This window comes from Diplodia seriata (genome assembly GCF_021436955.1).
Source record: "Diplodia seriata strain FDS-637 chromosome Unknown scaffold_8, whole genome shotgun sequence".
Classification (NCBI taxonomy): Eukaryota; Fungi; Ascomycota; class Dothideomycetes; order Botryosphaeriales; family Botryosphaeriaceae; genus Diplodia; species Diplodia seriata.
Genome location: NW_027117315.1, coordinates 103,347 through 130,776, shown reverse-complemented (window position 1 = coordinate 130,776; position 27,430 = coordinate 103,347). Strand labels below are relative to the sequence as shown.

General features: G+C 58.1%; 5 protein-coding genes across 5 annotated transcripts; 2 read left to right on the top strand and 3 right to left on the bottom strand.

The window, feature by feature from the left end:
* Nucleotides 1-1,015: 1,015 nt before the first annotated feature.
* SLS55_007643 (uncharacterized protein) lies at nucleotides 1,016-2,580 on the top strand (the record flags this gene model as incomplete). Its single annotated transcript, XM_066779059.1, has 2 exons — nucleotides 1,016-1,411; nucleotides 1,468-2,580. The coding sequence occupies 2 exons, from the start codon at nucleotides 1,016-1,018 to the stop codon at nucleotides 2,578-2,580; spliced, it is 1,509 nt and encodes a 502-aa protein (XP_066629863.1).
* Nucleotides 2,581-8,609: 6,029 nt separating this feature from the next.
* Nucleotides 8,610-9,867, top strand: SLS55_007642 (uncharacterized protein; the record flags this gene model as incomplete). The annotated part of the gene is made up of 2 exons (XM_066779058.1): nucleotides 8,610-8,615; nucleotides 8,842-9,867. The coding sequence occupies 2 exons, from the start codon at nucleotides 8,610-8,612 to the stop codon at nucleotides 9,865-9,867; spliced, it is 1,032 nt and encodes a 343-aa protein (XP_066629862.1).
* A 2,459-nt stretch (nucleotides 9,868-12,326) lies between these two features.
* On the bottom strand, nucleotides 12,327-14,271 carry SLS55_007641 (uncharacterized protein; the record flags this gene model as incomplete). The annotated part of the gene is made up of 5 exons (XM_066779057.1): nucleotides 12,327-12,544; nucleotides 12,668-12,990; nucleotides 13,075-13,462; nucleotides 13,516-13,557; nucleotides 13,608-14,271. The coding sequence occupies 5 exons, from the start codon at nucleotides 14,269-14,271 to the stop codon at nucleotides 12,327-12,329; spliced, it is 1,635 nt and encodes a 544-aa protein (XP_066629861.1).
* Nucleotides 14,272-19,919: 5,648 nt separating this feature from the next.
* Nucleotides 19,920-20,911, bottom strand: SLS55_007640 (uncharacterized protein; the record flags this gene model as incomplete). Its single annotated transcript, XM_066779056.1, has 2 exons — nucleotides 19,920-20,520; nucleotides 20,571-20,911. The coding sequence occupies 2 exons, from the start codon at nucleotides 20,909-20,911 to the stop codon at nucleotides 19,920-19,922; spliced, it is 942 nt and encodes a 313-aa protein (XP_066629860.1).
* An 893-nt stretch (nucleotides 20,912-21,804) lies between these two features.
* SLS55_007639 (uncharacterized protein) lies at nucleotides 21,805-24,464 on the bottom strand (the record flags this gene model as incomplete). Its single annotated transcript, XM_066779055.1, has 3 exons — nucleotides 21,805-23,372; nucleotides 23,428-23,903; nucleotides 23,992-24,464. 3 exons carry the CDS (start codon nucleotides 24,462-24,464, stop codon nucleotides 21,805-21,807), a joined length of 2,517 nt encoding a protein of 838 aa, XP_066629859.1.
* Between the last annotated feature and the right edge of the window lie 2,966 nt (nucleotides 24,465-27,430).

The window sequence follows — 27,430 nt, the reverse complement described above, 5'->3', positions numbered from 1 at the left end:
ATGCACAGCCCCCGCGCGCGGCAGCGATCAGCCTCGTCGCACACGTCTTACGCGGCCATTGGTGAGCGGCATCCACGTGTCTGTGATTGGCCATGCACCGGGCCCGAGTAGGGGCGGGTAGATCAATGCTTACGCCCCAGCCTGCAGGTCCAGCGGCGCATTCAGCCGTCGACGCGCCTGGGCACGACAAGTCTCCGTAAGCGCTACCTATTTCCAGTCAGTAGTGAGTCCGTTTGCTGCCGGTGCGGGCCGCCGCTCGTCGCCGGCGTTGCGTTTGTTCGCACCTCCACAGCCGTGCAAGACATCATTGTTACGCCTGGCTCGGAGAACTCCAGATCTTCAGCCCGTGTGTTGCACAACAACGTCAGCTCCGCACAAGCCTTGGCCCCAAGCTGAACACCATCTCACCCCCAATCCTCCCCACCACACACACACACACACAATACAGAGCCCCTGTTAAGCGAGCACTCCTCGCGCGTGGGATACGAAGATGCTGCTGCAAATGCTGCACGCTTGTTTCCGGGGCACCGCTGGACATGGGCTGCAATCCAAGGCGCGAGGCTGGAACGTTGCTTTGAGACCGTGTCGATCGCACAAGGAGGACGTGGCGCATCTATCGAAGTGGTAAACCGCGCAGAACAGCAGAATGCCTTGTTAGCATCCGGGCCCTTCAAACGCACCTTGCTTCGAAAGTCATGGGCGGTCAGAGCGAGGATCACCGGTCACGTCATAAATGTCCCCGGTTCTTTGTTCTCTTTAGCCTTCGAGCAACAGCGTCGCCGCGCGTGGGCTTATCGCCCCTGCCTAAGCCCAAGCCCGACCCGCCTGATTCCGCCGCCCTGGGCCAGCCGCGCAAATGCAGCCTGCCGAAATCCAGACTTGAATTTAGAACCAAGACGCGGCCAATGGCATCCCTGCGCCCTGCACGCTGCCCGAACTCTTAACATGCACCTGCGACCCGCCCTCTCCTCTGCGCCCATTCTCCCAGCCTTGCTCCGAATCCGCCGAATCGCAAATGTCTCCGCCAACAAACCCCGTGTGGATGCGGGGCCGCCGCTCGCTGCTCTTCTACTTCACCTGCGCCGGAGTCCTCCTCGCCGTGCTGTTCGCCTTTTCCGGCACCTTTCCTCGTCGCCTGGCCGAGCCCGAAAGCTACCCCAGGCCGGGATCGTCGAAGCCGCTCTGGGGCCAGGGCACCACCACATGGCGCTTCGATGCCGCCCGCGACGCCAGGAATCTCGGCCTGTCGGACGAGCAATGTGACGTCGCTTTCCCCGACCTCTACACTGAGCTTTACCGTGCCCGTGACCATCTTGGCCGTCAATCCGTCAAGCCCATGCACGTTCAGATCTACAAGGAGCGCAAGCCCTGGCCCCATGCCCAGGTCCATGTCCTCATCCACTCCGGTCAGGTGAGCGTCGACACCTCACTCTCTTCCGTCCCGCGCCACTAACGGTACTGCCGCAGATGTACATCATTGACGAGATGAAGGGTGCATGCGACCGCATGCGCGGCCTCGCCGGGCTGGCCAACCTCTACCGCGCCATCGCCGCCGTCCCGGACCCGCGCACCATCCCCAACGTCGAGTTCATCCTCGATCTCGAGGACACGCCGGCGCTGGACGCGCCCGACGACCGCATCGTGTGGGGCTGGAACCGGCCAAGGGACCGCCTCAAGACCTGGGTCGCTCCAGACTTTGACGGCTGGGCTGTGAGCAACTCTTCTCTCTTTCCTCCAAGCAAGGCTGACCAGCAACGCCAGTTCCCCAACCCCGACCTCGGCTCGTACGTCTCGTTCCGCGAGCGCCTCCACCACACGGAGCAGCCCTTCGACTCCAAGATCCCCAAAGCCGTCTGGCGCGGCTCGCCCAACAACGCCGTGCGCGAGGCCCTCCTCTCCGTCGTCGAAGCATCCGAAAAGGCATCCACCCCCAACACCACGCCTTCCTCCTCCTCCTCCTCGGCGGACGAATCGTGGGCCGACGTGCGCAAGATGAGCGAGCACCGCATGCACATGGCCGAGTTCTGCAAGTACCAATTCCCCATCCACACCGAGGGCGTGGCGTGGAGCGGGCGGCTGCGGTACCTGCAAAACTGCGAGTCGGCGTCCATCGTGCACCAGCCGCTCCAGCACCACGCGCACTACTACGACCTGCTCGTCGCGGAAGGCCCCGAGCAGAACTACATCGCCGTCCGCAACGACTGGGCCGACCTCGAGGAGAAGGTGGCCTTTTACCGCGCCAACCCGGCGGCGGCTCGCCGCGTCGCCCGCAACTCGGCCCGCACCTTCCGCGACCGCTACCTCACCCCCGCCGCGGAGGCCTGCTACTGGCGCCGCATGATCCGCACGTGGGCCGAGGTCCAGGCGTGGAAGCCTGAGCGCTACGTCGACGTCATGCAGGCCGACGGCAGCGTGTGGAAGAAGCAGCGCGGCGTCGACTGGGAGGTTTTTGCGGCGGTGGACCCGCATTACCCGTTGGATTTCCCGGGGTACGAGGGCAGTCGGGAGAAGGAGAAGGAGGATGGTGGGAAAAAGGATGGTGGCGGGAAGAAGGGGGGAAAGAAGGGCGCGGGGAGCTGAGTGAAAACGTCGCTCTCTGTTGTTGTTGATGTTTGCGGTCGCCGCGCCGGACGCTATTTATCCATCATTGCTCTGGACGCTCTGACTTACTTAGCCTTCTTTCATCATCATCTTGGCGGCGCTCTAGGAGTACTACTACTACTTTTATCCGTTCGGTAGAATGACGGAGTGGGAGGGAGGGCAAGGGAAAACTGCTCTTCTTTTTTTTTTTTTTTTTTTTTGCAGAATAATGGACGACCCAACTGGCGGGCGGGCATCGTCGTCACATGGGAAGGAGTATGATTAATATTATTATTACGTAGACATGGAATTAATCAAACATAGATCATGCAGATATGCCGTCGTCGTCGTCGTCGTCGTCACCAGTGGCTGTTGCCGCTGGCGCGTTACTTTCCGTCAAACGCGATATGACACAGGCATGCGGGCGCAAGGCAGACTCCGGGGCATGAGACGACAAGAACTCGTGCGGGAAATTATTGACCTACCCTACCCTATCTACCCCACATGACGCGTCGCGAACCTCCTCGTCTTTCCCCCCAATAGGATACTTACGATAACTAAGCTTTTTCACATGCAAAGGGGTAGTAGTGTAGTTGCGGTGACGGAAGTTTTCCGCCGCGCGCTCCACAAAGCTGAGTCGCTCTCGTACCATGCAGGGGGGAGGGGAGCGAGCAGGCTTACGTGTGTACTTGCCGCCTTGTTGTTGTCATGCAGGATAGCAATCCCCGACCGCGACTTGCCTTTCCGACACACACACACAAACCGGCTTCTCCGGGAGGTGGAGATGAGAGGGGAAATTAAGCCTTTGACCAAGCTTTTTTGCCAACCCTTTTTTTTCCTTTTGTTATCGTGTCGTATCCCTGCCGATCGGGAAACCGTGTCTCGGACATGACTCGAGTGCGTGTGTTGCACGCCTGATCCGCGTACGTACATGCGGACCTTGCCGACGCTCGCCCGCCCGCCCGCCCCGCGAGGAGACCAGGCCGAATCGATGTCTGATGGACGGAACTTTGTTGTCTACGATTGAGATGTTGACGGAAGATGTAGATGGGTGTTTGAAATGCCTCGGCCAGGTTGGCTAATGAACCTCTGTAGGGTTTGTGCAGAGTATAAAGCTTCGAAATTTAGGCTGCTTGTTTTGGGACCAATTAGCCTTCTCTATTGAAATGCAAAATGGTGATGCTCACTTTTCTCCAGTTGCTTGAGTTCGTGCACATCCAACTTTAGCAGTGCGTTGGTGTCCCATATCAGGGAGGTCGTCGGAAGGGCCAGGGACTTCAACAATGGTCTTCAGAAGAAGATGATTGCTTATAATGAGTACCAGGACAATATGAGGGGTTGTGGGAGATAGTCCTGGAGTGCAAGGCTTCTTAGGCGGTCATCCGAAGGTAGTGTGGTGTGATGGATGGAGGGGACTGGTCCGGATCAAGGGAAATTGTTCAAGTAGTCCAGCAACCATGCAATGAAGAGAAAGCCCACATGATCTACGTGGAGTCCTCAAGCCAACCACGCATCCACAATCTCTCCCAACCCCTCAGCCATCCATTCCTCATCAATACTGCTCTCCGCATCAAACCCATGATCCCCATCCCTCAGCGCCAACCGAAACCTCAGCCCAGGATCAACCTCCCTCACCACCCTTTCCAGCCTCAGACTCCCCTCAACCGGCACGACCGAATCCTTCCTGCCATGCCAAACAAACACGCCACCGCGCGGAAACCTCTCGCCCCTTCTCCCCAGCCTCTCCAGGACAAACAACTCCTCCCTCCCCTCGGGAAAAAACTCCCTGCAGAACCCGTCCTGCGTCATCGCGAACATCAGCGCCCCCCGCTCCAGCCGCGCGTCCTCCGACACCACCGCCGGCAGCTCCCCCGCACGCACTTTGCCGCGGTGCTCGTCGACGACGCGCCGCGGGAACAGCGCCGGGTCCAGCCCGACCATGGCCTTCGCGTACGCCGAGGTGAAGTGCGCGCTCTTCGCGTCGACGAGCGGGTACGCCGCGGCAACCGCACGTATCCCATCTGCGTGCGACAGCCCCTGCATCAGGGCGAGGTAGCCGCCCGCGCTCGCTGTCCCCGGCCCCCAGGATTCGGGGACGTGTCGACGGCGACGGCGACGGCGACGCTGGCGGAGCGGGCTGAGGTGGCGGTGCACTTGCTCGCGACGAAGGACGCCAGCGAGCCCTGCAGCCAAAACGCCAGTGGTCCTCGACGTACGTCGGCCAGGACGGCGCCGACGTACGCCGCTCTCGGGCAGCAAGCCGGTAGTTGGGCGACACGATGATGGCGCCGTGGCGCGACACGCCGCCAGCTGCAGGTGCCACGGCGCGAAGAAGTCGGGGAACAGGCTGGAGCCGGCGATGAGGCCGCCGCCGTGGAAGCGGAGGAGGATCGGGCGTGCGGGGGCGGGGGTTGGTGGGGAGAGGAGGTGCGATGGGATGAGGATGTCGGTCGTGAGCGCGTGGGAGGAGTTGACGGTTTTGTAGGTTGCGCGGAAGATGCGGAAGTCGTTGAAGCGGGAGAGGTCGTCCGGGTTGAATTGAGGTGGCATTTTGGAGGAGGTGAGCGGGTGTGGGGGTGTGGTTGTTTGAAGGGTATGGGACTGTCTATTGACGCGATGGAGGTTTTGGATTTGTACTTATCCCATCGGCTCATCGTGTGGATAGCAGGTGACTAAGTGATTGGCGTGATGACTAATTGTCTACTCCAGTTTTAATCATCTCTTAGGCAGTGGCACTTCATAGGTCACAGAGCTCTGTATAGAGTATTATTGAATCAGTAAGAATGAAGAGATTAGGGGTGTTGTTTACATGGGACTGAGTATATGGCAAAGCTTTGGATTTGGGCTTTGCTCCAAAGTGCCAGCCGGAACCACTTGGATAGTTGAAAAGGAAAAACTAATGAACATGGACAGTTAGCAAAACAACGTTGGAAAACAACCAGAAGCGAACGGAACTTACTAATCACCGTGTTTGTTGCGCAGTATTAAGTTCTTCTTTTTCGTTTTGAGAACGCCTTAATGAGAAGCTACGTCCTCGCCCAAATTCTCGGTCGCCTCGGGATGGAGAACTTTCTCCCAGCAGCTCGCTTTTCCGATCTTCAAATAGCCAGCGATGAGTATGACACCATTAACGAGGAGGGTACCCGCGACAGCCCAGTTGACTTGACCATATTCTCTCAACTCGACAATTGAAGCGACTAGAGAGTCTAGAAGACGACTCCCATCACATACGAGTACAATCCTGGTGGGAGAACGTGGGGGCAGACCGTCCACTGCGGCACCACCCAGCTATGAGGGCTGTGGCACAGGCGGCTACAGCCGCAGCCTTAACAACAACTCCAGCACCCGTCGTTGTGGGCAAATCCGCTCTTCTAGAGGCCCAGATTGGTAGAAGATATGTCAATCTTGGTGAAAGCTGTGAGAACGGCTCAATGTGACGTGAGAAGAAGAAGCAAAAGGCGGAACGGACTACTTGTAGTTAAGACACAACTCGGGGCCTACATCTTATGGGGAAAGCTGGCCCAGCGATGAAACCGAGCAGCTCTATTCCTCTTCCTGCCTTCCACACCACCACGACGGACAAAAAAAAAACATTGAGGAGAACACAGAACTTCACAATGCGATCACAAAAGCTCAACAGCCTTGCAAAAGTATGAAGAGTTACAGGTGTGTCGTCAGACTTTGTAGTTGTACAGTATACTAACGTATTTTTTAGAACTGCAAAGTGAAAATGCCTACAGCCGCCTGAGAGTGATCCAGAAGCTATTCGGTCTGGAAAATTGGTCTTTAGATCAACAACATCAGTTTCTGGAGGACTACTCTAAAACATCTTTCCGGACTGAGACAAGGGTATCTGGCGAACTCAACGTTTACAAACAAGTGGAGTGGAACAAATTTGAGGAATTGGGTGGGGAAACCGATCCGTACCATTACTGGATCGCACCAAGACAGTCAGCCATGCTAATCCTGGTGGGCCAGAACAACAACAACATCACGGAAAACAAATACCACTGCTGGATTTCCCCCTTGGCTTGGAAGGCTCGAACCAAGCTGCATGAATCTGACGCCGCCTACGCTTTCTACGTATTGAGCCCCGGCGACAGGCCACAAGAAAGGACACTATATAAACTCATGTCAACTCTCCTTTTCCAGCTCCTTAATGTCAAACATCACCGACTTGGAGATGACGCCCAGGATACGCGACTTGGAGCGTCCGTGAGAAGGTTCAGCGACTTCCCAACAATGGAGGATGACAAAGAGAAGTATTCCGCACTACGCACACTATCTGCCGAAACATTCCAGTTATTTGATGTTGAGGAGACAGTGCATCTGGTAATTGACCGCATGGATCTATGTTGTGGACCACAGTCGAACAAGTCTGTTGAACTACTGGCGGAAACAGTGAAACAGTCACGTTGTTCCGTGAAGGTCCTGGCGATTGCAAATCCACAAGGCTGGCCTATCAGTGGCCGTGACCTGGACGAGTTAAGAGACAATATCGGAGAGCGGAATCGGTTGGCTTACAAAACGCTGCAGCAGCACCGCATACCGTCGCGGAGCTTGTAAAGGTTTCTGCTTACTGTCCAAGTGGCGCCGAAACTCTTTCGTTTGGATTTGCTCTCTTTCCATGTTCTTCGGACTTTGCTTCGAAACTTACTTGCATTACCTTTCAACAGCTATGGGACCTCCAGGCAGCCACTCGTTGCAGTATCTCAGCTTATTTGGCCTGCCTGTTTGTTTTCTGTTTCGTCCTTTCACATCGCACTTCTATCCTTGACCAGTCAGGCGTTCATGTCCTCACTTAGCGAGATACGAACTACTCTTACGAACCCGAGACAAACCTGCTTTGCTACATATCCGGACCGATGTTCAGTCAAACTCATTCCAGCAGTTGGAGCCAATTCTTCCCCGATCCGCCGCATGAAACGCTGCCGATCCCAGGGGCGATGGCTCCCGAAAATCCCCACACCCCGCAAACCACGCGGCAACAAACCACAAAGTGCAGCGGCCCGCTCCTCAACCCCGCCCGGCGGCACCCCCGCAACCACTACCCGAATCCCCATGGGGAAGCCGAACGCGCCCGCCGCGCGCTCTGTTCCCCTATATAGCACCCCCTTCGGCAAATAGTCGGCGCAATGCAAGGGTAGCGGCGCCGATTTAGTACGAAGGCGGCCGGCTGAAGCTTAACAGGGGACGGACCAACGTCCGGTTCGACCAATAGACGCAGAGGCGTTCCCCGTGGGGTTTCAAAAGCCGTCACTGACGACGCACCATGGTCCGCCTCGAGTCATCATCCCGCTGCAGGTCTCATAAATGTCTGTCGACTGCTCCATTAGACTTCGCCTCCTGACATTAGAAGCTACTTCTTAAGCAGTCTTCTCTAGCAGCGCGCTGCTGCTGCTTTCTCTGCCCCGGATCGACCGGAAGGATCCAATCATCCCTTAATTCAAACCTCTCGCAGCACCTCCACGATCCAACACCACGAGTGGCGGCTGCCATGCCTCGGCGAAAGAGCGACAACGACGCCGCAACAAAGGTCGTCGGCGCCGAGCTCGCCGCCGTCCTCCCCGCGGACCAACCGCCATGGTACCGGCGCCGCAACCTGCTCCGGCTCAACTTCTGCCTCATCTCGCTCATCCTCTTCTCTTCGGCCAACGGCTATGACGGGTCGCTCATGAACGGGCTGCAAGCACTGCCGCAGTGGAACGCCTTCATGCACACGCCAACCGGCGCCTGGCTCGGCTTCATCAACGCCGTGTCGTCCGTCGGCTCCATCTTCCAGTACCCCGTCGCCGCGTGGGCGGGCAACCGCTTCGGCCGCAAGCCGGGGGTGCTGGCTGGGTATGCCTTTTTGGTGTTGGGTGTGGTCCTGCAGACGGCGGCGCAGAACGTGGCCATGTTCATCCTGGGCCGCTTCTTTGTGGGCTGCGTGAGCGCGTGGTTCATGGTGACGGCGCCGCTGCTGATGGCCGAGACGGCGTATCCGACGCACCGGGGCGTGCTGACGGCCATGTTCAACTGCGGGTGGTATGTCGGTAAGTTGGCCCCCTTCTCCAACCACCACCACCACCACTACAACAACAACCCCTCTTCCCTCCGGCCTCTCCCCGTTTTTAACGCAGAATGCCAGGCTCCATGCTCGCGGCCTGGGTCACCTTCGGCACCCAATCCGTCCCCGGCTCCTGGTCCTGGCGCATCCCGTCCCTGCTGCAAGCCGGCCTGCCCCTCCTCGCGCTCCCGGGCTACCTGCTCTGCCCCGAGTCGCCCCGCTGGCTCGCCTCGCGCGGCCGCACGAACGACGCCCGCGCCTTCTTCGCCACCTACCACGCGCCATCATCCCCATCCCCCTCCCCCTCCCCCACCACGTCGTCATCGTCATCCCCCCTCGTCGACTTCGAGCTCGCCGAAGTCCAACGCGCCCTCGAGCTGGAGTCCAGCGACGGGAAGAGCAACTCGTACGCCGCCATGCTGCGCACCCCGGGCAACCGCCACCGCCTCCTCATCTCCCTCTCCCTCGGCGTCTCCGCGCAGTGGAACGGCGTCGGCAACGTGTCGTACTACCTCCCCGCCGTCCTCGCCACCGCCGGCGTCACCGCCCCGCGCGACCAGACCCTCCTCAACGGCTGCATCCAGGCGTGGAACCTCGTCTGCGCGGCCTTCGCCGCCGGCGTCCTCGTCGACCGCGCCGGGCGCCGCCCGTTGTTCCTGTGGTCGTGCGGGGGCATGTTGGCGTGTTATGTGTGTATCGCGGCGTTGACGGGGGCGTATGATGCTGCCGCGGGGGGCGGGAGTAGGGCTGTGGGCACGGCGGTCATCCCGATGCTGTTCCTGTACTACGCGGCGTACGACGCGGCGTGGACGCCGCTCCTGGTCGCTTATCCGTGCGAGATATGGCCGTTTGCGCTGAGGGCCCGCGGCGTGGCCGTCACGGTGGCGACGACGCAGGCGGCGATCCTGTTCAATACCCTGGTCAACCCCGTCGCGCTGGAGGCCATCGGTTGGCGGTATTATATCGTGTATGTCGTGTTGTTGGTGGGGATCGGGGCGACGTGTTATTTCTTCTATCCCGAGACGAGGGGGTATTCGTTGGAGGAGATTGCGAGGGTGTTTGATGGGGAGGAGGGCGCGGGTGTGTCGGCGGCGGGGTTGTGGCGCGAGGCGTCGGCGGGGTCGGGGGCGTCGTCGAAGGCGTCGTCGGCGGCGGCGGAGAAGGGCGGACGGGTTGTTCGGGAGGATGTCGATGCCGATAAGGGTGTTTTGACGCATCGGCGGACGCACAGTGTCTGAGTCGTTAGGGGGTTTATCTTTCTTTTCGAGCCCTTCTGCGTTTTTGCTTTTCTTCACGCCGCACTCTGGTCTGTGGCCCGGTTCGTCTTTCGCTGTGCCGTGCTGCTGTGCATCTGGTCAATTGAATTCTTTCTCTCGCTGGTGAAGGAAACTCACATCAGTGATTGGACGCCAGTACGCGTGCTTACCAATGGCGGCTACAGTTGTAAGACGTAATAATTGACCCATCACACGTTCCAGGGTTATATATATCTGGTCGGCCAACGGCGTATGGTGGTATCATTGGGTCTGCGTTGGAGCCTTGTCGTTCAGTGATTGAGGGCAAGGCTGAGGGCAATAGGCAACATTCGAGGCTGCAGTGTGCTCAGGTCATCCTTGCCTATGGGATTTAGCATTGCTGTACGGCCGATTTTCGACGTACTGTATTCTCGTTGGTCTGCATGCAAGCCGCAATGGTTTTCTGGGTGGAGGTGAGGCGAACGCTGCCTCTGCGGTGTTGCCCCGAAAGGCTGACAGTGAACATGAAATGGCAGCGCAGCCACGTTGCACTTTGCTCTTCGCTCACACAACTCCTCAAAAGTTTTTCAATTGGCACTGCGAAGCATTTACCACGTTGACGTCAGTAGGTTCGGCAATAACGCTTGCGATGCGATCACCCACTCACTCAGTATCTGGGCTTTCCCGTCCGTAATCGATTGCATTGCTGGATCACATGCTACAGTTCTTGGATATGCCCATCAGCCAGACATTGGCCATGGAGACCAAGCCAATGGCCACAAGCATTTGTTGGAATACAAACAGAATAGCCTAGTCAGCGAGGAGCAGGGTAGATAAGCAGGCCCCCGGGCGCCTCCCCTCCGCTCCTCATGCCAATACAACAACACCTCACCAAACACCTCAAATTCCAACAGCATTCATTCCTTTACCCAACCCATCTTTGGTTCATCCCACCTGAATTTCCTCCCGTCCTGGTATACCATCCAAGATATGCCATTATTGTTCCACGCCATGGACCATAGTCTGCAATCGGTGTCCCAGTGCCATGAGACATGTGGTCTTGGAACAACGCCCGCTTGATTTGCTTGCGGATCATTGGTGGTCAAAGTCCGCACGGTCCCCACGAGACCATTGATGATTTTGGCTTGATCCAATATCAGCTGCTGCTCAGCGGTTCTGCCGTTCTGTATGCTCGTAAGTGGTTGATTTCTTAACCGAAAGGGGGAGCGGGCTACCGTTCTTGGTGCAACCACACCATCCTCATCTTCTCTCGGTTGGTTGTAAGGGACGACGGTCCCGGCCATGTGGGGCGGGTGAGGGTAATGTTCAGATGTCGACGGGAAGGCTGCAGAAGAAAAGATGGTCCCGGAGAGAGGCGCGCAGTCAGCCTTGATATACACTGACAGATTAGCATGGATACGGGATCCCCATGTGTCACTTTTCTACTGGTCGCGGGGATAACTTGAAAATACTCCTCATGACATGTGGCGATTACTTCCGCGGCCTCGAGATTGGCCATGTTCTTCTTTCCGAGTAAGGCTACCATGACGGGGTGTCAACTATTTCGGGTTTCTCCGCACTTCTGTCGCACAGAACAACGCCTACCAGTCACCTCCCCGAAGGAGCGTTCGCCCCGTTAAGGTGTGCAAGTACAGTGCAAATCACTTTCCATGAACAGCAAAAGGGAAAACATTCCTATGTTTCTCACAAAACGTGGCTGTGGCGTAGTTATTTTGTGGGGCAGTGATCCGAAAGAGCAATCGGAATGATCCGCTCGGAGACCAGAAGGAAAAAACCAGTGACTCTCAACCGACAACAGGCATGATGAGAAAGCTACTTGGAGCTTGACTGGGAAAGCAAAAGGCAAGAAGCGCGTCGTCAGCCTCATAGATCTATGCGCTTCGCTTTTTTCGGGCATTCCAATAGACGAGATGGTACAGGCGAGCCAATCAATGCGAGTCAGCTATCGCGTGTGGGGGCGACTGGTAGAAGAGGCTCTGCGCTCGACAAACTTGCCAAACCCCCATGAAGAAGTGCGAGCCGAATAGAAACACGGCTGTACGGAAACATAATGCGAGGTTCGAAGTGGGCGGACCAAGCGGCGAAAGAGCAATCGCCGGGTACTTTCACTAAACACACGGAACACGGACCAGCAACGAGCAGTATTTTGGTAGGAGGACCAAAGTACAACGCACCGCTTTACAGTACAGCGGTGCTAGGATATATTAAAAATTAAAAACACCACATCAACACCTTTAACAAGCCGCGCCGTAGCACGTCACCGTCCCATTCGTCCCGTTCCCAGGCGTCCCGGGTCCAGTGATGAGCGCACTATACAAGTCAGTCAGTCAGCCATCATATACACCCAAGCCCCACGCGACTCCGCCACAGTCGATCCAAGTCAATTAAGAGGAGGGGGAGGAGGAGAAGTGAAAGGGACGGAAGAGGAAAGGAGCTTGAACTCACCCCCACGGATCAGTATCATACACATGACACGCGGCCGTATCCGATAGGTCCGCCGTGTTTCCGGCGCAGTTGCCCGATGTCGTCAGATTCATGGCGCGGCAGCTGTCGAGGTGATTCTGCGGGACGACGATGCCTTCGCGCTGCAGGTCGAGCGGGGCCTCGACGATGGTCGACGCCATGCCTGCATCAAGATGCCATTCGATGTGGCAGTGGACTAGGTAGTTCACACAACATCAGTCAACCAGTGTCCATACCGAAGTCGGGGGGAAGGTTAGGGGTAATCATCACTCACACATCCACACCCCCGGATTATCCGCGCGAAACCGCACCACCAGACTCCCCCCCGCAAACAACACCGTCGTATCCCTCTTCATCGGCACCGCCGGGAAGCTGCTCTCGTCGCCGTCCCAGTGCTCCGCCAGCTGGCCGACGACCTGGAAGACGTGCCCGTGCAGGTGCATCGGGTGGCCGCGCCCGCTGTTGTTGGTGGTGACGAGGTCGTTGCTGTTGACCACCAGCTGCACCACGTCGCCGGCGGCCACGACGAAGGCGTTGGTCTGCCCGTAGATGGCGGGGTCCGTCGCGTTGAAGCCGGTCGTGAGCGCTGTGTAGAGCGAGGGCGTGCGGGGGGAGATGTACGGGTCGGGGCCTTGGGTGATGCTGGGTTGTTGTTAGTGGACGGCAGGGAGGAGGGAGGGAGGGATGGAGGGGAGGAGGGAGGGAGGGGAGGGGGGGAAGGCGCACCGGTAGCCGACGCCGTCGATGTTGAGGTTGTTGACCTCCATGGTGACGGTGTGGTCGACGGGGCCGAGCAGCGGCTCCTCGTCCGTCGGCACCAGCTCGAAGTCGCTGCCGAGGCCCTGCGTCGACAGGGTGAACGGCTCCGGGTCGCCGAAGGCCGCGTCGTACACCAGCTGATTCACGTTCTGCAGCCCGAGCACCGCCATCTGGTTGACGAAGGCGTAGTTGCGGTCCGGGTCGTCCAGCCCGTCGATGAAGAAGTCGTACCGCTGCCCCGGCACGATCTCGAGCGCTTCCCAGCTCTGCGGTTCGACTAGCGTAACCCGCGTTGTCAGCACTTTGATTTTCGTCTTGCGGGAGGTGGGACGGATATGCAGACGCGGGATGGTAGCTGCAGCTTGGCGCAGCAGGGAAGACGGGGTAGGGCTGACGACGACTACTTACCATCAACGCTGTCGATTGCAACGACGGTGATGTTGTGCGAGTCTGGGAGACGACGTCAGTCGGTACTTGAATCATGGCACGTGAGAGCGTACCGAATTGCAGGTAGTAGGTGGCGAGCGCCGACATGTTGATCAGCCGCACGTACTTCCTCTCGCCGGGGCGGATGCTGATGGTGGTCGACTGCTGGTCATTCACCAAGCTGGAGTTGGGGTTGGGCATGCGGCCGTCGAAGTTGGGCGTGGTGAGGTAGCTGTGGATCAAGCCGGGCATCTGGTCGCGGTACCAGTCGGACACGGTGAGGACGACCTGGTCTTGGGGGTCGGGCTGGACGTCGTTGTCGGGGTCGTGGACGATCAACGGGGCGCGCAGGCCGTCCGGGTACTGGCCCATGTCGTGCGAGTGGTACCAGAAGGTGCCGGCCGGGTAGGCGACGAACTCGTAGCGGAACGTCTCGCCCGGCGGGATGGCGCACTGCGTCACGCCGGCGCCGCCGTCCATCTCGGGCGTGCCGCGCTGCCACAGCCCGTGCCAGTGCACCGACGTCGTCTCGTTGCCGAGCGAGTTGGTGACGGTCGCCACGATGGTGTCGTTGACGTTGGCCTCGAGCACGGGCGGCGGCCACTGCCCGTTGACCGCGATGACCGGCCGGCTGTAGCCGTCGGGCGCCGCCGTGACCCAGCCGATGTCCCACTCGACCGAGACGGTTTTGGCCAGCGCCGTGGCGGCCAGGCTGAGGAGGAGGGGAAGGCGGGCCATGGTTCTTTTCTTCTTTCTTTCTTTCTTTCCCGGGTGGCAGACCTTCAGCCTTGCAGCGTTCCCTACCTTGTACCTGAGGCCGATTGAGCAAGTATCGAGCCTGGGGTGGGCTGGGGCGGGCCTTTATAAAAAAGGAAGCGCTATGGGTGCGGAGAGGGGTGCATCGGGGCGTGGGGCGGGCATGGCAGTGATCTGACAACGCCACAGTCTAGTTGCGGCGCGCTCAACCTTCTGGAATGAGCAATGCCTGGTCTCGGGCTTGATTAAAGTTGGGGCCTCGTGCATGGGTGGCCGTCCCGCGTGTTCGAAGTGTTTGAAACATGGCTAGCCTCCCGCTTCTTCGTGATTCAATTCCCTTTCGCGCCGCTTGGCCGGCTCAACGATGCTGCATGGACGGGCGAGGTAACGCAGTCAGTCGGGCTGCATGGCCCAACCGGAGGATTTCGCGCGCCAATTGGGGAGCAGCAGACTGAAGGGGACAATAATGGGATGCACGTGGCGGTGACAGGACAGAGTTGGCGCCATTGATATGGGAATATGCAGCCTCGGTTGCGCACCAATCACCGATGCAGGCGAAGCAGGCCAGCTCAGCCCCGGCCCGCCCGCGTCGCCCATCCCTTCCCAAACTCTGCTCACAGCTGCACGATCCTTCCCACGCTTACGCTTCCAGCCCAGCATCAGAGCCTTGTCCCGGTAAGCAGTAATGCGCGGAAGCGGCGCCCCCGTACGAGTGCTCCACCAGCATGCATGCCCTAGCGTGGCAGGGGACAGCAAAAATAAGGAGAGCGCGCATGAGGTGACACGAGCAGAAGGAGAAGCAGAGCGGAGGGTGGCAGCGTGACGCCATGATAGTCGGGCGAGAGCCGCGCGCGTGGTCTGGCGAAAACAAGAGTCTCAGCCGCATCCACTTCTTCAAAAGTCTCTTCTTTTTCCCAAACCCTGCCCACAAAATGCCGCTGCATTGATCATGGGCGGCGGCGCGGGGCAAAACGATCCATTGCGACTGATCTTCAGGCGCCCACGGCACCGTTGCTCACTCACCCCTAGCGAATACGACTGGGGGAACTTACTGCTGCCGTTCGTGGACGCTGCTCCGCCCTATGCGCCCCCATTCTTGGAAACACGGAACGTCCGGCCGCGCTGCCGAGCAGGAGCGTGTGTGCCTCATTTCCACCCATTCTCCATTAAGGTTGCAGATCCCGAGCGGCTCGAAGTGTGCCGCCGGCGGGAAGGGTAAGTAAAAAAAGACGTCTGCAGGCCGAGTTTCACAATCACGCGAAGCTCGTGCAACGCGATGGAGCAACGAAATAATAGGGGCTCCCGTGAGAAGCAGTCGCCAAGCTGCTGCGGATGAAGGTGTGAACCAGAATAGGCGCAGGAACGAGGAATTTGCCGCGGCGGCGATCCTGCTCTTGTGCGATGTACCTGCGACAGGTCCAATGCGTGATGGTAGCGCTTGGCTCGTGGCAAGCCGAGCCGTCCCGCAGCCCGGTCCGGTGATCGCTGGCAGACAATCTGCGTCTGTTCTCCGCTCAGGTGTGGATGCGTGTCTTATCGAGATGGGTGACTAACAGCATGAAGGCTGCCGGGGAGGGGGAGCGGTCGTCCATGGCGGAGGTCGATCGGGGCGGTGGTCTCGCAGCCAAGGAGCGGAGGGGCGGGCTGCAGGTAGATGATAGCAAGAGGCACAGCCACTGACGGTCGATACGGCGCTGCGCTGTGACGTTGGGAGCGGAGAGGGCCAGAGCTCTGCAAGCCATGCGCCACGGCCCTGCTGCTCTTAGCGAGACATTTGCTGCTGTCAAATGCGCATCACGGCTGCTGCTGCAGAAGCTGATGGTTTGCGCAGCCTGACACGTCAGCACTAATATCGATCAGAGTGCTGACAGCGCGCGTGGAACCCAGTCGTTGTCTTCAGGGAAAACAGATGTTGGATGAAGGCGTGGGCCGTGTCGTCGTGGACAAAGACCACTTTTCGCGCCGAGAGCAGCAAAACGGCCGCCGAAGGGCCCACAGCCCAACGCGGGGTCCGGAAAGCGTAGGCCGGGGGTCTGAGCGATTTATTTCGAGCGCGCCGCACGGCTACCTGGCGATGCCCCGAACTACTCATCATTCCCCCGTCAGCCTGCCAATCTTCTGACCGGCTCGATGCCTTGAAATGTCTCGCAGCTGATCAAGATGATGCGCGCCGTCCGTGGCTTTGGTAGCGGGGGTGGGGTAGCTGCTGTGCAACTGGTCTTTGCCCTGTCAGCTTCATAAGTCGGGGATCCCCCGCCCAACCTGCGTCCGACCAGGGACCACCGACGCTTTTTCTTGAAACGGACCCCAACATGCCTGATCTGATGTGGCGGTGACCTGCACAATAAGCAACTTGTTGCTGTCCATCCCCCAAAGCAAGCATTCGTCCCCAGAGTGGCGTCGTCACAAGGTTCGCAATAGGCCGAAAAGAAACTACTTTGTTCGGGACTGTTGGATTACTGCACTACTACTGCTACTATTGGGTCTGCCAAGCGCAAGTGACGTCCACCATCTCGACACGCCGAGGATCCCCATCTGCCGGAGTTGTCCACCCGCTATGGCGTACGAACCTTCAGCGTGCCTTGATTATTGTTCCCAGAAGCGAGGGGGACCCAACTAGTGTAGGGCATTTCGGCATCCTGTGGACTACCACGGGATTTTGTTGTCCGATGATCTTTCTCGGGGTCTCGTTAGTTCTTTTCTGTTGTAAAGCGTGGTCATCTGCATCCTATTTTGTTGCATAACGCCTGAACTTATGCTTCGGATATGGGGGAACGTTCTGCGACTATGAGGCCTTATCTTTCAGGAATAACATTGGTGCCGCACTACATGCCTCTATGCTTTTAGGCTTCGTGGACGAACTGTATAAGGTTAAACGCGAGAGTTTCTGATGTGGATAAGGACATTAAATACACGCGACATCCTGACCACCCCTCAACAGTAATCACCTTTGCTCCTGATCGGTCTTCTCAACAGTCTCCGTAAAGTCAGTTCGACCTTTGAGATTGTAGGGAAAATGCGGAGGTCAAAATCAGAAAGGAACCCATTTTCGACCGACCTGCGTGGTAATTCAGATAGCCTCTGAGCATCAAAGTGCTTATCCGGAAACACCTGAACACATGGACGATAAAATTTCAATCCAGCCTGAGTAATGCAACCCCCGTTCTTCATTAACATGGTAGTGTGCTTCGCCTCTTCCCAGATGTATCTCCTAGTCAATGCCAGCCTTCGAAGTGCTACATCCAGTGGAGTTCTCCCAATTCTATCTCTGCAATTGATCTCAGCACCGTAGTTTAAAAGAAGTTCTCCCATCTTGTTGCGACTGAGATGTAAAGGTCTCGGACCTCTTGGATTTCCGCATCTTTTTGTTGCGAATCTTGACTCTCTCGTCATTTCCATGTTTGGGTCTTGGCCATGATCGAGAAATAATCGAGCTAAGTCAAGAAAGTCATTCGAGCTGGGATAGAAGCGGATTGGCCATGCTTCTTCTTCCCATACGGAATTATTAATCCCTGAATTTATCAATAAAAGGAAGCCAAATGCCATCGAACCGGGGAATTGTGACCGTTCCGTTGCCATTAATAATACTTGCGCCATCTTCTTGGAAGTTAGGAGATCATCACGATCCCGTCTGACCATCTCGGTGTTGCTGAATCTCTCTACGATTCTTTGAAGTCCCTCCTCAATTATTAAGCTTGACTCTTCGCTTCTCGCCACTTTTTGCTGGACATATATCAGAAGGCCGGATATGACAGCAAAACCTATCGTAGAAGCAGTCTCTTTCTTTTTGAGTTGGTAGTCGATTCCGATTAAGTCAGATGGTTGCAGTGCGTCGACCAGCTGAGATTGGCAGACTCCAGTTGTTGATTCTGCAAGACGGCAGTAGAAAGCTGTCTCTTTACCATAGAATGTCCGACCCGCGCGATTTGGCAGATACTTTATACCAAAAAGCTGTAATTTGGCAAGCTCCGTGTATCCATTTTGCGCTCTAAAAAGAGCCGTTCGACCAACAACAAGTTCTTGGAAGTCCGGACCGCCGATGAATTCCCGCACAGTCTCATGCATGAGGCGGGCTCGTGTTTCCGGGTCGAATGGCTCAGAGATTTCGATGAGACCCCCACACCGTTCTTTAAGACCATGGCAAAATTGTGGAAATGTGCTTCCTTCCTGCATCTTCTCGACACACTCCTTCAAAGTATGGCATTGGGCGCATTTGATGATCTGAAAGATGTCTTGTAATGTTGGTTCGCTGAGAGCTCGAAGCATGACATCCAATATGAGATAGGTTTCCCAACGGAGATCCAAGGGTATGCGCTCGATGATGGATGCATAGAAGTCTTCCAACTCTTCCGGGAGATGTTGTAACAGTTCAGAGAGCCTGTCAACAGAGATTCCTTCTTGGTCGATACGATCCAAGACTAGCTTTACCCAGAGGAAGACGCCATTTGCTTTTTGCATGATCTCGTTCACTGCTGTGTTGATAGCGTTGCGCATCTCCGAGGGTAACTGACTACCATCTCGTAGGATAAGAAGGCTGTCCAGTCTCCCCACAGTATAGCTTTGAATGTCGGATTCTGTGTGGTCGTGGATGCTGAATCCGGGACAGGTGCCGAAGTGTCTTTCAAGAATGTCTCGGGGTCGACTCGAGAAGCATACCTTGCAACCACCTTCGATCAGGGACTCAATAAAGTCCGCCAAAATTTCGAGGTGGCCATCAAATTCGTCCAAAGCGTCAATGAACACACAAGTTCTCAGTCTTATGTGTTGCTGAGCGAGAACCGACTGCAACGACTCTTGTAGATTGGGCGGGCTCCAGTTGTACTCGGTAGACTCCCCCGACTGTGGGTAGCATTTGCGTGGAATGCACTGGCAAAGCTGTGGATTTGCCTCCAGGAGTTGAACCAGGATACTTCTCACCAGGCCATCAAAGGACTTTTGGATCTTCGAACCTCGATGGTAGAAGAAGAACCCTGTTTTGACGAATTGAGCGCCACGGGCCCATCTATGAAGAAAACCAGCGGTGTATTCGTGGTGAAACACGTGTTTCATCAGTGTCGATTTTCCGGAACCTGGTTTGCCTTTGATCCAGTATGCTCCTTCGCCTTTGAGCAACCAGGTGGGAAATCCGGCAACTTCGTCTCGAAATATCCAGTCGAAAGTGGATTCGTAAGGGAGGGATACGTCGGTTCTCCTGCGGTCAAGTATGTCCAGTTGAAGCGAAGAAATGATATCTGGAACCTGTGAGCACCCGTGTATTTAGAGCCGACTTTTGAAATTTTACCTTCAGGCGAGGGCGAATTGTTCTCTACCGGCCCATGCGTTGGGGAAGCCATTGGGACCTCAACATTGGCAATGATGTTGAGTTTCCGTTCGCTGGATTCCTCTTCCGGAATAACCATGTTGCCCCTCCCTCCCTCAACGACTGAGGAGACTTTTACCATGCAATCGAGAACGCACTTGTAGTTGGCATCACCCCGAAAGAACTTGACCATTGCTGAATGGTCTTCGTCGATGCTGTAAATATCCTCGGGGTCGCGAGAGCATTGTTGTATGGCAGACTCACGCTCTACCATGCGAACATGTGGGCCAGCTCTCGACCATGTACCGTCCTCTCTTTGCTTCGAGATATATTAGCATGAGATGATGAGCTCTGACCAGGCAGAATGCTGTACCTGAACTGTTGGGGTGGTTTTTGTTTCGTAGAATGAGACAACTCTGAACAGTCTGCCCGTATGCACGCCGTTGAATCGTTCCTCGACATGGTAGAGATATGATGATTCCGGGGAAAGATCGCGCACCATGTTCTCGTTTGGGCAGTCCTTTACCATCGTGGTGAGGCGTGAGATCGACATGCCCTTGTGTGGTACTCCAAAGAAGATGACCAAATTGAGTTTCTCGATGAGAGAGTACTTCCTGTCGGAGATGCCTGCAAGGATAATGAGAGCTTCCTTCACGATGATTCCCCCAAGGCTGTGAGCAAGAAGGATGACCGGCCTTGACTGTGAAGACCCATATCCCACGGATCTGAGGCGGTTGACAAATCTCGCCGCGATATCGTGAGGGCTTTGGAATGAATCGCTGTTGGAAACATGGGAGTCGTAGCCGTATGTGATTGACCGGACGCCGGGTAGATCGCGAGGGATTGCATCTCTTAGCCACATGAAAGGATCGCCACCACGGTGTTGCCAGGAGCCGAACGGATGGCTGCCGAGGCCACTGATTGCAACGCAGCTATCTGTGTCAATACCAGGTAAAACTGATATGCGTGAAAAGATACATACTCCAAGATGTGCTTCTCATCAGGGACTTCGTTGAGGACCGTGAAATCCAGAAAATCAAGATCGATGGTGACGCTGTACTCCTCGCCCCGATAGTCTGTATCGAAAGTCCATCGTTTCCGCCCTTCGAGAACCGGTGGCAGAGGGGCAATGGTGACCGTCGCTACCTTTGTGCGCAAGGTGTGCAAGGACACCAGATCTCGAGCGAGCGAGTACACGCGAACCTCTGGCGGGCTCTCGTCTGTGTGAAGATGCCGTTGGAGTATCGAGATCACTTCAGCCTTGTCAATCTCAAGGGGAAGCTGCCGCACACGGTACGTCAAAGGCTTCTGGCCCTTGTTCATGATGCAAAGCGAATAGTGATACCGACAGGTGCCATGTGGGAGGATAACGACCTTCAGGAACGACCTGCCGTGTTTGATGTGCAGTGGAATGCGAAGGCAACAGCGGCGAAATCAGAATTGACGCTGATCGTCAGCTGCACAGTCCCTAAAAGTGGGCCGATTGTGACACCTGGCGCAGAGGCGTTGACGAACGCAACCGGTTGCAGGCGGTGACAAGTAATTCAAATCGACCGCTTCTGGAAAACGTACCGCCATTCCAGTCCTTTTGATCAATCAAGCTCAATAGTCCCGACATCTTCTTGAGGGACACCGCTGTGTGCCTGTATATAAGTAGAGTGGCGCTTGAGCTGGGGGACTTACCCGACGAAAGAGCCTGACCTGCACTAAACCTAGCCCCCACGACATTCGTGAACGTCAAAAACAACACCGTACTGCCCTATCACGATATCAACACGAAGATCCCATGTCCCCACATTCTGCCTGTGAAATCCACAAGTCCCACGCTGGAAGCATTGTAGAGTTCTCCACACCTCATCGACACCTCAATTTCTTATCGTGAACTCCATTTGCAATCTACCGAAACCATCCCCGTCCCCATCCCATCCCCATATCCCATCCATGCAATCAGACTCCTTCAGTCTCATCTCATGCAGCCGCGCATGCTCAAAGAAAGAGAAAAAGTAATGTAAAGTCCATCTGCACCGCTCCCAATCAGCAAAGTCCAGGCACTGAACCATCCACCCCGCCAGCCCATCAGCTGCCGAATATATACCGTTGGCGGAGCCTCAGACCCCTCTCACCATTCCGTTCAATTGAGAAAAAAAGCAAACATCAGACCCAGCCCCATCACTGAATCACCACCACCACCACTCAAGCCCGCACCACATCCCCCCTCACCACCAATCCTCCGGCAGATCCTGCTTCGTATACTGCTTCGTCGGGCCGGTAAGAGGGTCGACCGCGGCAGCCTCGGAAGAAGAAGAAGCAGGCTGCTGCTGCTGCTGCTGCTGGCCGCTATGCTGGCGCCTGCTGTTCTGCAGGGCACCTGGACGGGCCGTCGGATCCGTGATGCGGACGGGGGCCCCGCCCGATCCGGGGCGGGCGGACACAGGCGGCGTGGCGCTGCGGCTGGACTTTTGGCTGCGACGACCGCCACCACCATCGCTGTGGCCGGCATTGCTCCCGCCGGCACGTCCGCCCTTCTTCTCCCGCACGGGCGCCGCGTCGACGCGGATGGCGCGGCCCCAGAACTCGACGCCTTTGCTCCTCGCCAGCGCGTTCTGCGCCTCGGCGGGCGAACGGTAGCTGACGTAGCCGACGCCCTTTGTGTGGCCGGTGATGTGGTTGATGGGCAGGTGCACGTCGGTGATGGTGCCGTACTTGGCGAAGAAGGCGACGACGTCCTCGGGCGTGGCGCGGTAGGGCAGGTTGCCGACGAAGATGCAGTCGCTGCTCGCATGCTCCGGCTGGTTGTTGTTGCTGTCGGGGCCGGGAGGCGGCGGCGGCGGGACGTTGTGGCCGTTGATGGCTGCTGCTAGGCCGGGAGCGCCGCCATCGTCGCCTTCGCCGTGGCTGCTCCAGCCGTCGGCTTCGTCGCTGATGCGGGAGACGGTCTCGGCGATGGCGTCGGACATGCGCTTATTGTGGTCCTGCCTGCGTTGCTCCTCGGCCTCCTTGGTGCCGCGGGAGGTGGCATCGTGCACGCCGAGGGCGAGGACGGCTTGCAGCGTGTAGACGGCGTCGTTGCCGCCGTTGTGCAGCTTCCAGCCCACGATGTCGAGGTCGGCCAGGATCTTGCCGAGCGAGGTGCCTTGCGGGTCGCGCTTCCAGTGCTGGTGCATGAGCTTGGTGTCCAGGACTTCGATCAGGTTGGACAGGTTCAACGGGTTGTAGCCGAGCTTCTGGAGGTACTTGATGTCCTGGTTGGGATCGTGGCCGACGAAGATGAGATTTCGCTTCCCGTCGGCGTTGACGACCGAAGGGTCGCCCAGCGGGTCGGGGGAGCCGTCGGCGGACCAGAGCCGCTCGGCCTCTGCAGGCGTCAACTCGGCTGAGTATGGAGGCCGGAAGCACGACGCAACGACCGATGGAGCTTCGGCCAGGCGCACGAATTCACTCTTGCCAAACTCAAAGCCACCCGCGCAACCGGCGACGTGGCGGTAGTTCTCCAGATGAGCATGCTCGTCAATGCGGAAGTGTCGGGCCCGGATCTTACTGAACCAGTTCTCGCCGTTTCTGCCGGGAGGCACGTCCACGATGTCCAGCACGTCAAGGGTAGCAACGCCGACCTCGGTGATCTTGTTGTTGTCAAGCTCAAAAGCCTCAATGTCGACGCTGATGAAGATGACATTCTTGTCGAAGTTGAATGGAGCGGGCTTGTCAAACTCGACAGGCGGTATCTTGTGGGCGGCCTGTGCGGCTTGAAGGTCGGCCCAGCTGAGCGTCGGGTCCTCAAGGAGCTCTAGGTTGCACAAGAGTCAGCATTCGTACCCGCCTGAGTCACGGCCTGAACTTACTGTAGCTTTCGGTCCTGTCAGGCCGGAGGCCCAGGTAGCGCTGGGTTCTCTTGAGCAAGCGACCCCAATTCTGCTGAAGACTGACGCGCTGTTCCTTGCGCTTTGCCTTGGCAGCCTTGTTTTTGGCCTTGTTGAGCTGGATTGTCTCCTCGATCATAGCCTTGTAGGCCTCGAGGGTAGGCTTGTCGGCAGAAGGAAGAGGGGGCTCACCCGGGGCCCTCCAGGTGGCGGGAGGCACCCTGCGCTGCTCCATGTCGTTGTACTCGTCACGAGAGTAGGAGTAGCCGAGGAAGCGAGGAGTGAAGGCCGGGTGGGGGATGTCGAGGATGAGACCGCAGTCGCGGTGGTAGTCGGTCAGCTTGAAGTCGAGGTTGCGCTTGTACTGGTTGATTTCGTGGACCAGGAGCTGAAACTGTGTGAGAGTGATGAGAATGAGTGGCTTGGTCGCGACGTCGGCAGGAGGCCAGAGGTAGTAGCTGTCAGCAGGCTCGGATCAGCATTGGACACATGCGATGCAGGGCTTATCACGAGGGTGCACGGCGGCATTTGTTGAGATGTACTCACAGCTCCCAGGCTCTGTCCCAGAACTGGTTGCGGTCAAAGAACTTCTTGGCAACTGGATCGGAGTAGGAGCGATTCAAGAACTTGTAGGGAAACTTGCTGGCGACCAGAACGGAGACGTAGGCCTCGCCCCAGGGTGCCAGATCGCCGCGGAACAGGTGCGAGTCCGGCGAGTCGTCGTGAGGGTCAGGCTCGTGGGAGCTCTCGGAGCCTTCGGGCTCGGGTGAGCGGTCGTCGAGGGAAAGGGCGTCTGCCAGAGCAAGGAGCTTCTGGTCCGCGGCCGAGGTGGAGGTAGCTTCGGCGGGGAGCTTGATGGCCGCGTCGGAGGCGCCGTCGCACTCCGGGGACGCCTGTGCTTCTTGGTTGGCAAAGTGAGGTTCGGGATCGGGGCCAGCGGGCGGCGAGGGCGCCTTGGGCAGAGCGAGAATGTCGTCGTTGAGCAGGCCCAACAGCCGCTCTGCGCGGGACAAGGGCATTGCGAGGAGCTTGGACGCTGCACGGACGAAACGAAAGAAGTCGACTTGTTGTGTTGGGCGCGATGCAGGCAGATGCGTCCCACATGATGGTCTTTATGGCAGCGAGGCGAGCGTGGTGCACGCGATCGACATTGCCAAACGAGGAAGGAACTGAAGGGCAGGCGGACGCAACTCACAGTGGCTGGTGGAAACATGGAGGCACCAATCAATTCGAACTCTACACGGCCAGCTGCAGCGTCAATCCGAGCACATCTACCATTGACATCAGCCGGACTGAGCTGAAATGTGCCTCTCGCCGCGCGGCAGCCTTAAATCGATCTGGAGACGCACGAGGAGAAGGAAAGAGAAGAGAGAGAGACAGAGGGCGGTCAGGCCATTTGCGTGCTAGAGATGCGCGGCCTCGATGCTCGCCACCACCTCACTCCACGCAAAGACCGAGGGGAAAGAGACGGCGCGTGGAGAGAAAATGGACGTGACGCGCGGGCACGTGCTTCGGCCGCCAATTTTCCGCCCCGCGAGGGCTGCGCACGGACCCGGACGCATCGGGAAGGCTGTTCCCGCAACACCCGGACGCCGCCCTGGAGCTGCGCCATCACCACCTCACCCGCCCAACCGCTCTCTGCGCTCGCCACGCGCTGCCCTTCACTCCCTTTGTTTCCCCTCGCTCGCCGACGCGATTTCCAGTCCCGCCGCGCCACCCGCCGACTCGCGCCCCGTAGCATGTAACGCGGCTGCGATGGACGACACGCCGCCCGACATGCCCACCACCCAGGCGCACGCCCATCCCGACGCCCAGGCCACCGTCACCGACTTCCTCGACTACACCGAGTTCTACCCTTCCGATCTGGCCCGCTCCTTGACCCTGATCGAGAAGCTGGACAAGCTGTACTGCGACGCCACCGACCGCGTCCACAAGCTCACCGTCATCTACGGCCATCTCCCCAAGCTGCCCCAGGCCGAGCGCCCCGACCCCCAGCAGCTGCGCAAGGACATCTCCAAAGCCCTCATCGATGCCGAGCGCTTCCGCGAGTCCGCCTACGCCGAGGCTGCCCGTCTCTGCGAGAACACCGAGCGCCATGCCACCCGCCTCGTCACAATCAAGAAGAAGCTGCAGGCCTTGCCCGAGCCGCCTTCGCGCGATCCCACCCCGGTCCCCGCCCCGACCCCGCAAGCCACGCGCAGCCGCAAGGTCGACCTGGAGCGGACGCCGCGCATAACGCTGCATTTCGGCGAAACCACCCCGCGCCCGCGGCCCACGTCCACCGCCCGCGTGCAGAAGCATCGCGAACGGAAGCGGAAGCGCGCTCAGGAGGCTGCCCGCGGCATTGCGCCCGACCAGTCTGTGGACCGCAACTTGGAATCACCCCAGCCCAGCTCGGACTGGGATGACGGTGCGTCTGATCTCGATGGCGACATTGACATCGACACAGTGTCGGGCGTCAAGATCCCCAAGATCAAGGGCCCGAAGCAAAAGGGCAAGGCCGGACGGGCCCCGCGCACGCCCGGCATGGGCACCAACGTCCACAGCTCCGTTGCCGGCATCTCCACCAGCAACGCGCTGGCCCAATTGACTCCGCCGCCTTCCGACGCCCAGCCCGGCAGCAAGTATGCCCCGTGGCACAAGCTGACCGAGTACGAGATGGCTGTGCTCCGCAAGACGATGAAGAAGAATGCCATCTGGCAGCCCAGCGACACCATGATCCGACGCGAATTGTCCAGCAAGGGACGGGGGTGGGAGAACTACAAGAAGGCCCGCGAACGGGCTGAGGAGACGGGCGAGCCGTTCCTTGACGAGTCGCCCATGGACCCAAACAAGGAGGTCCTCGACCCGGGTGAGACGAGCTTCAAACCCCTCGGCAAGGAAGACAACAATCTGATCAACCGGGGCATGAAGCTCAATGAGATGAAGAAGCTCAAGAGAGAGGCGAACATGCGCGAGCAAGCAGCACGTGACGCCCAGGAAATCGAAGACGCCAGCCGCCGAATGGCCGAGGCCAGCGCTGTCATCAAAAACGTCTTCGACGGGCCTGCTCCGACCCCCATCGCCGTCATCAAGGACAAGTCGAAGCCCGCCAAGAAGCGGAAGCGAGACTCGACTCCTGACGCGTCCAGATCCGAACCGAAGGAGGGCTCCTCCCAGCCTCCAGACACCGCACCTCGTCCGTCGGGTCCAAAGAAGCTGAAGCTGGGCCCTCCAGCACCGCCCAAGATCGACAGTGTCGGTTCGCCCTCTCCGACGACTGCCGAGCCTGTGCCTGAGCCTGAGCCAGTGTCTGAGCCAGTGTCTGTGCCTGTGCCTGTGCCCGAGACTGAGCCTCAGGCCTCGCTAAGCGCTGAAGCGTCGACTACGCAGGTTCCTCTTGCGCCGGAGGGGCCGAGCTCCCCTAACGCTCCAAGCGCGCCCCCAACCCGAACCCAGACACCAGTCCTTACCCCTCCCAATGAAGTCCCCAACGCCGTGGTTCCTTCGACCGCGGCTGGAACTCGCTCCCGCCGCACATCAGTCGTACCCAAAGTAGAAGGGGGCAACGCTCTGGAAAACGCGGTCCATCCACGATCGCGGGCCGGGTCGGCCACGAAGGCGCCTTCGGCTGAGCCTGTCATCAAACGCGAACCCCGCGAGTTGCGCGAGTTGCGTCGTGGTAGCAATGTCAGCGTCCCGCCTCCCATGGATCAAGCAAGCTCCGGAACAGGGTCAGGGGGGACGCCAGGGCCCGGAATGCGTCTTTCAGTGCGGCGCAGCAAGCGACCAGCTCCTGGGACAATGACCGAGGACAAGAAGGTTGTCATTGGCAGACGGTCGTCGGCTCCCAAGAAGAAGGGGCGGAACTTGAAGACGGAGGACAAGGCGGATGCGATGCAGCACGAGGCGTGGGAGGACATTGATCCGAACGAGCCCAGATACTGCCTCTGCAAGGACGTGAGCTACGGGGCCATGATTGCTTGTGATAACGAGAACGTAAGCC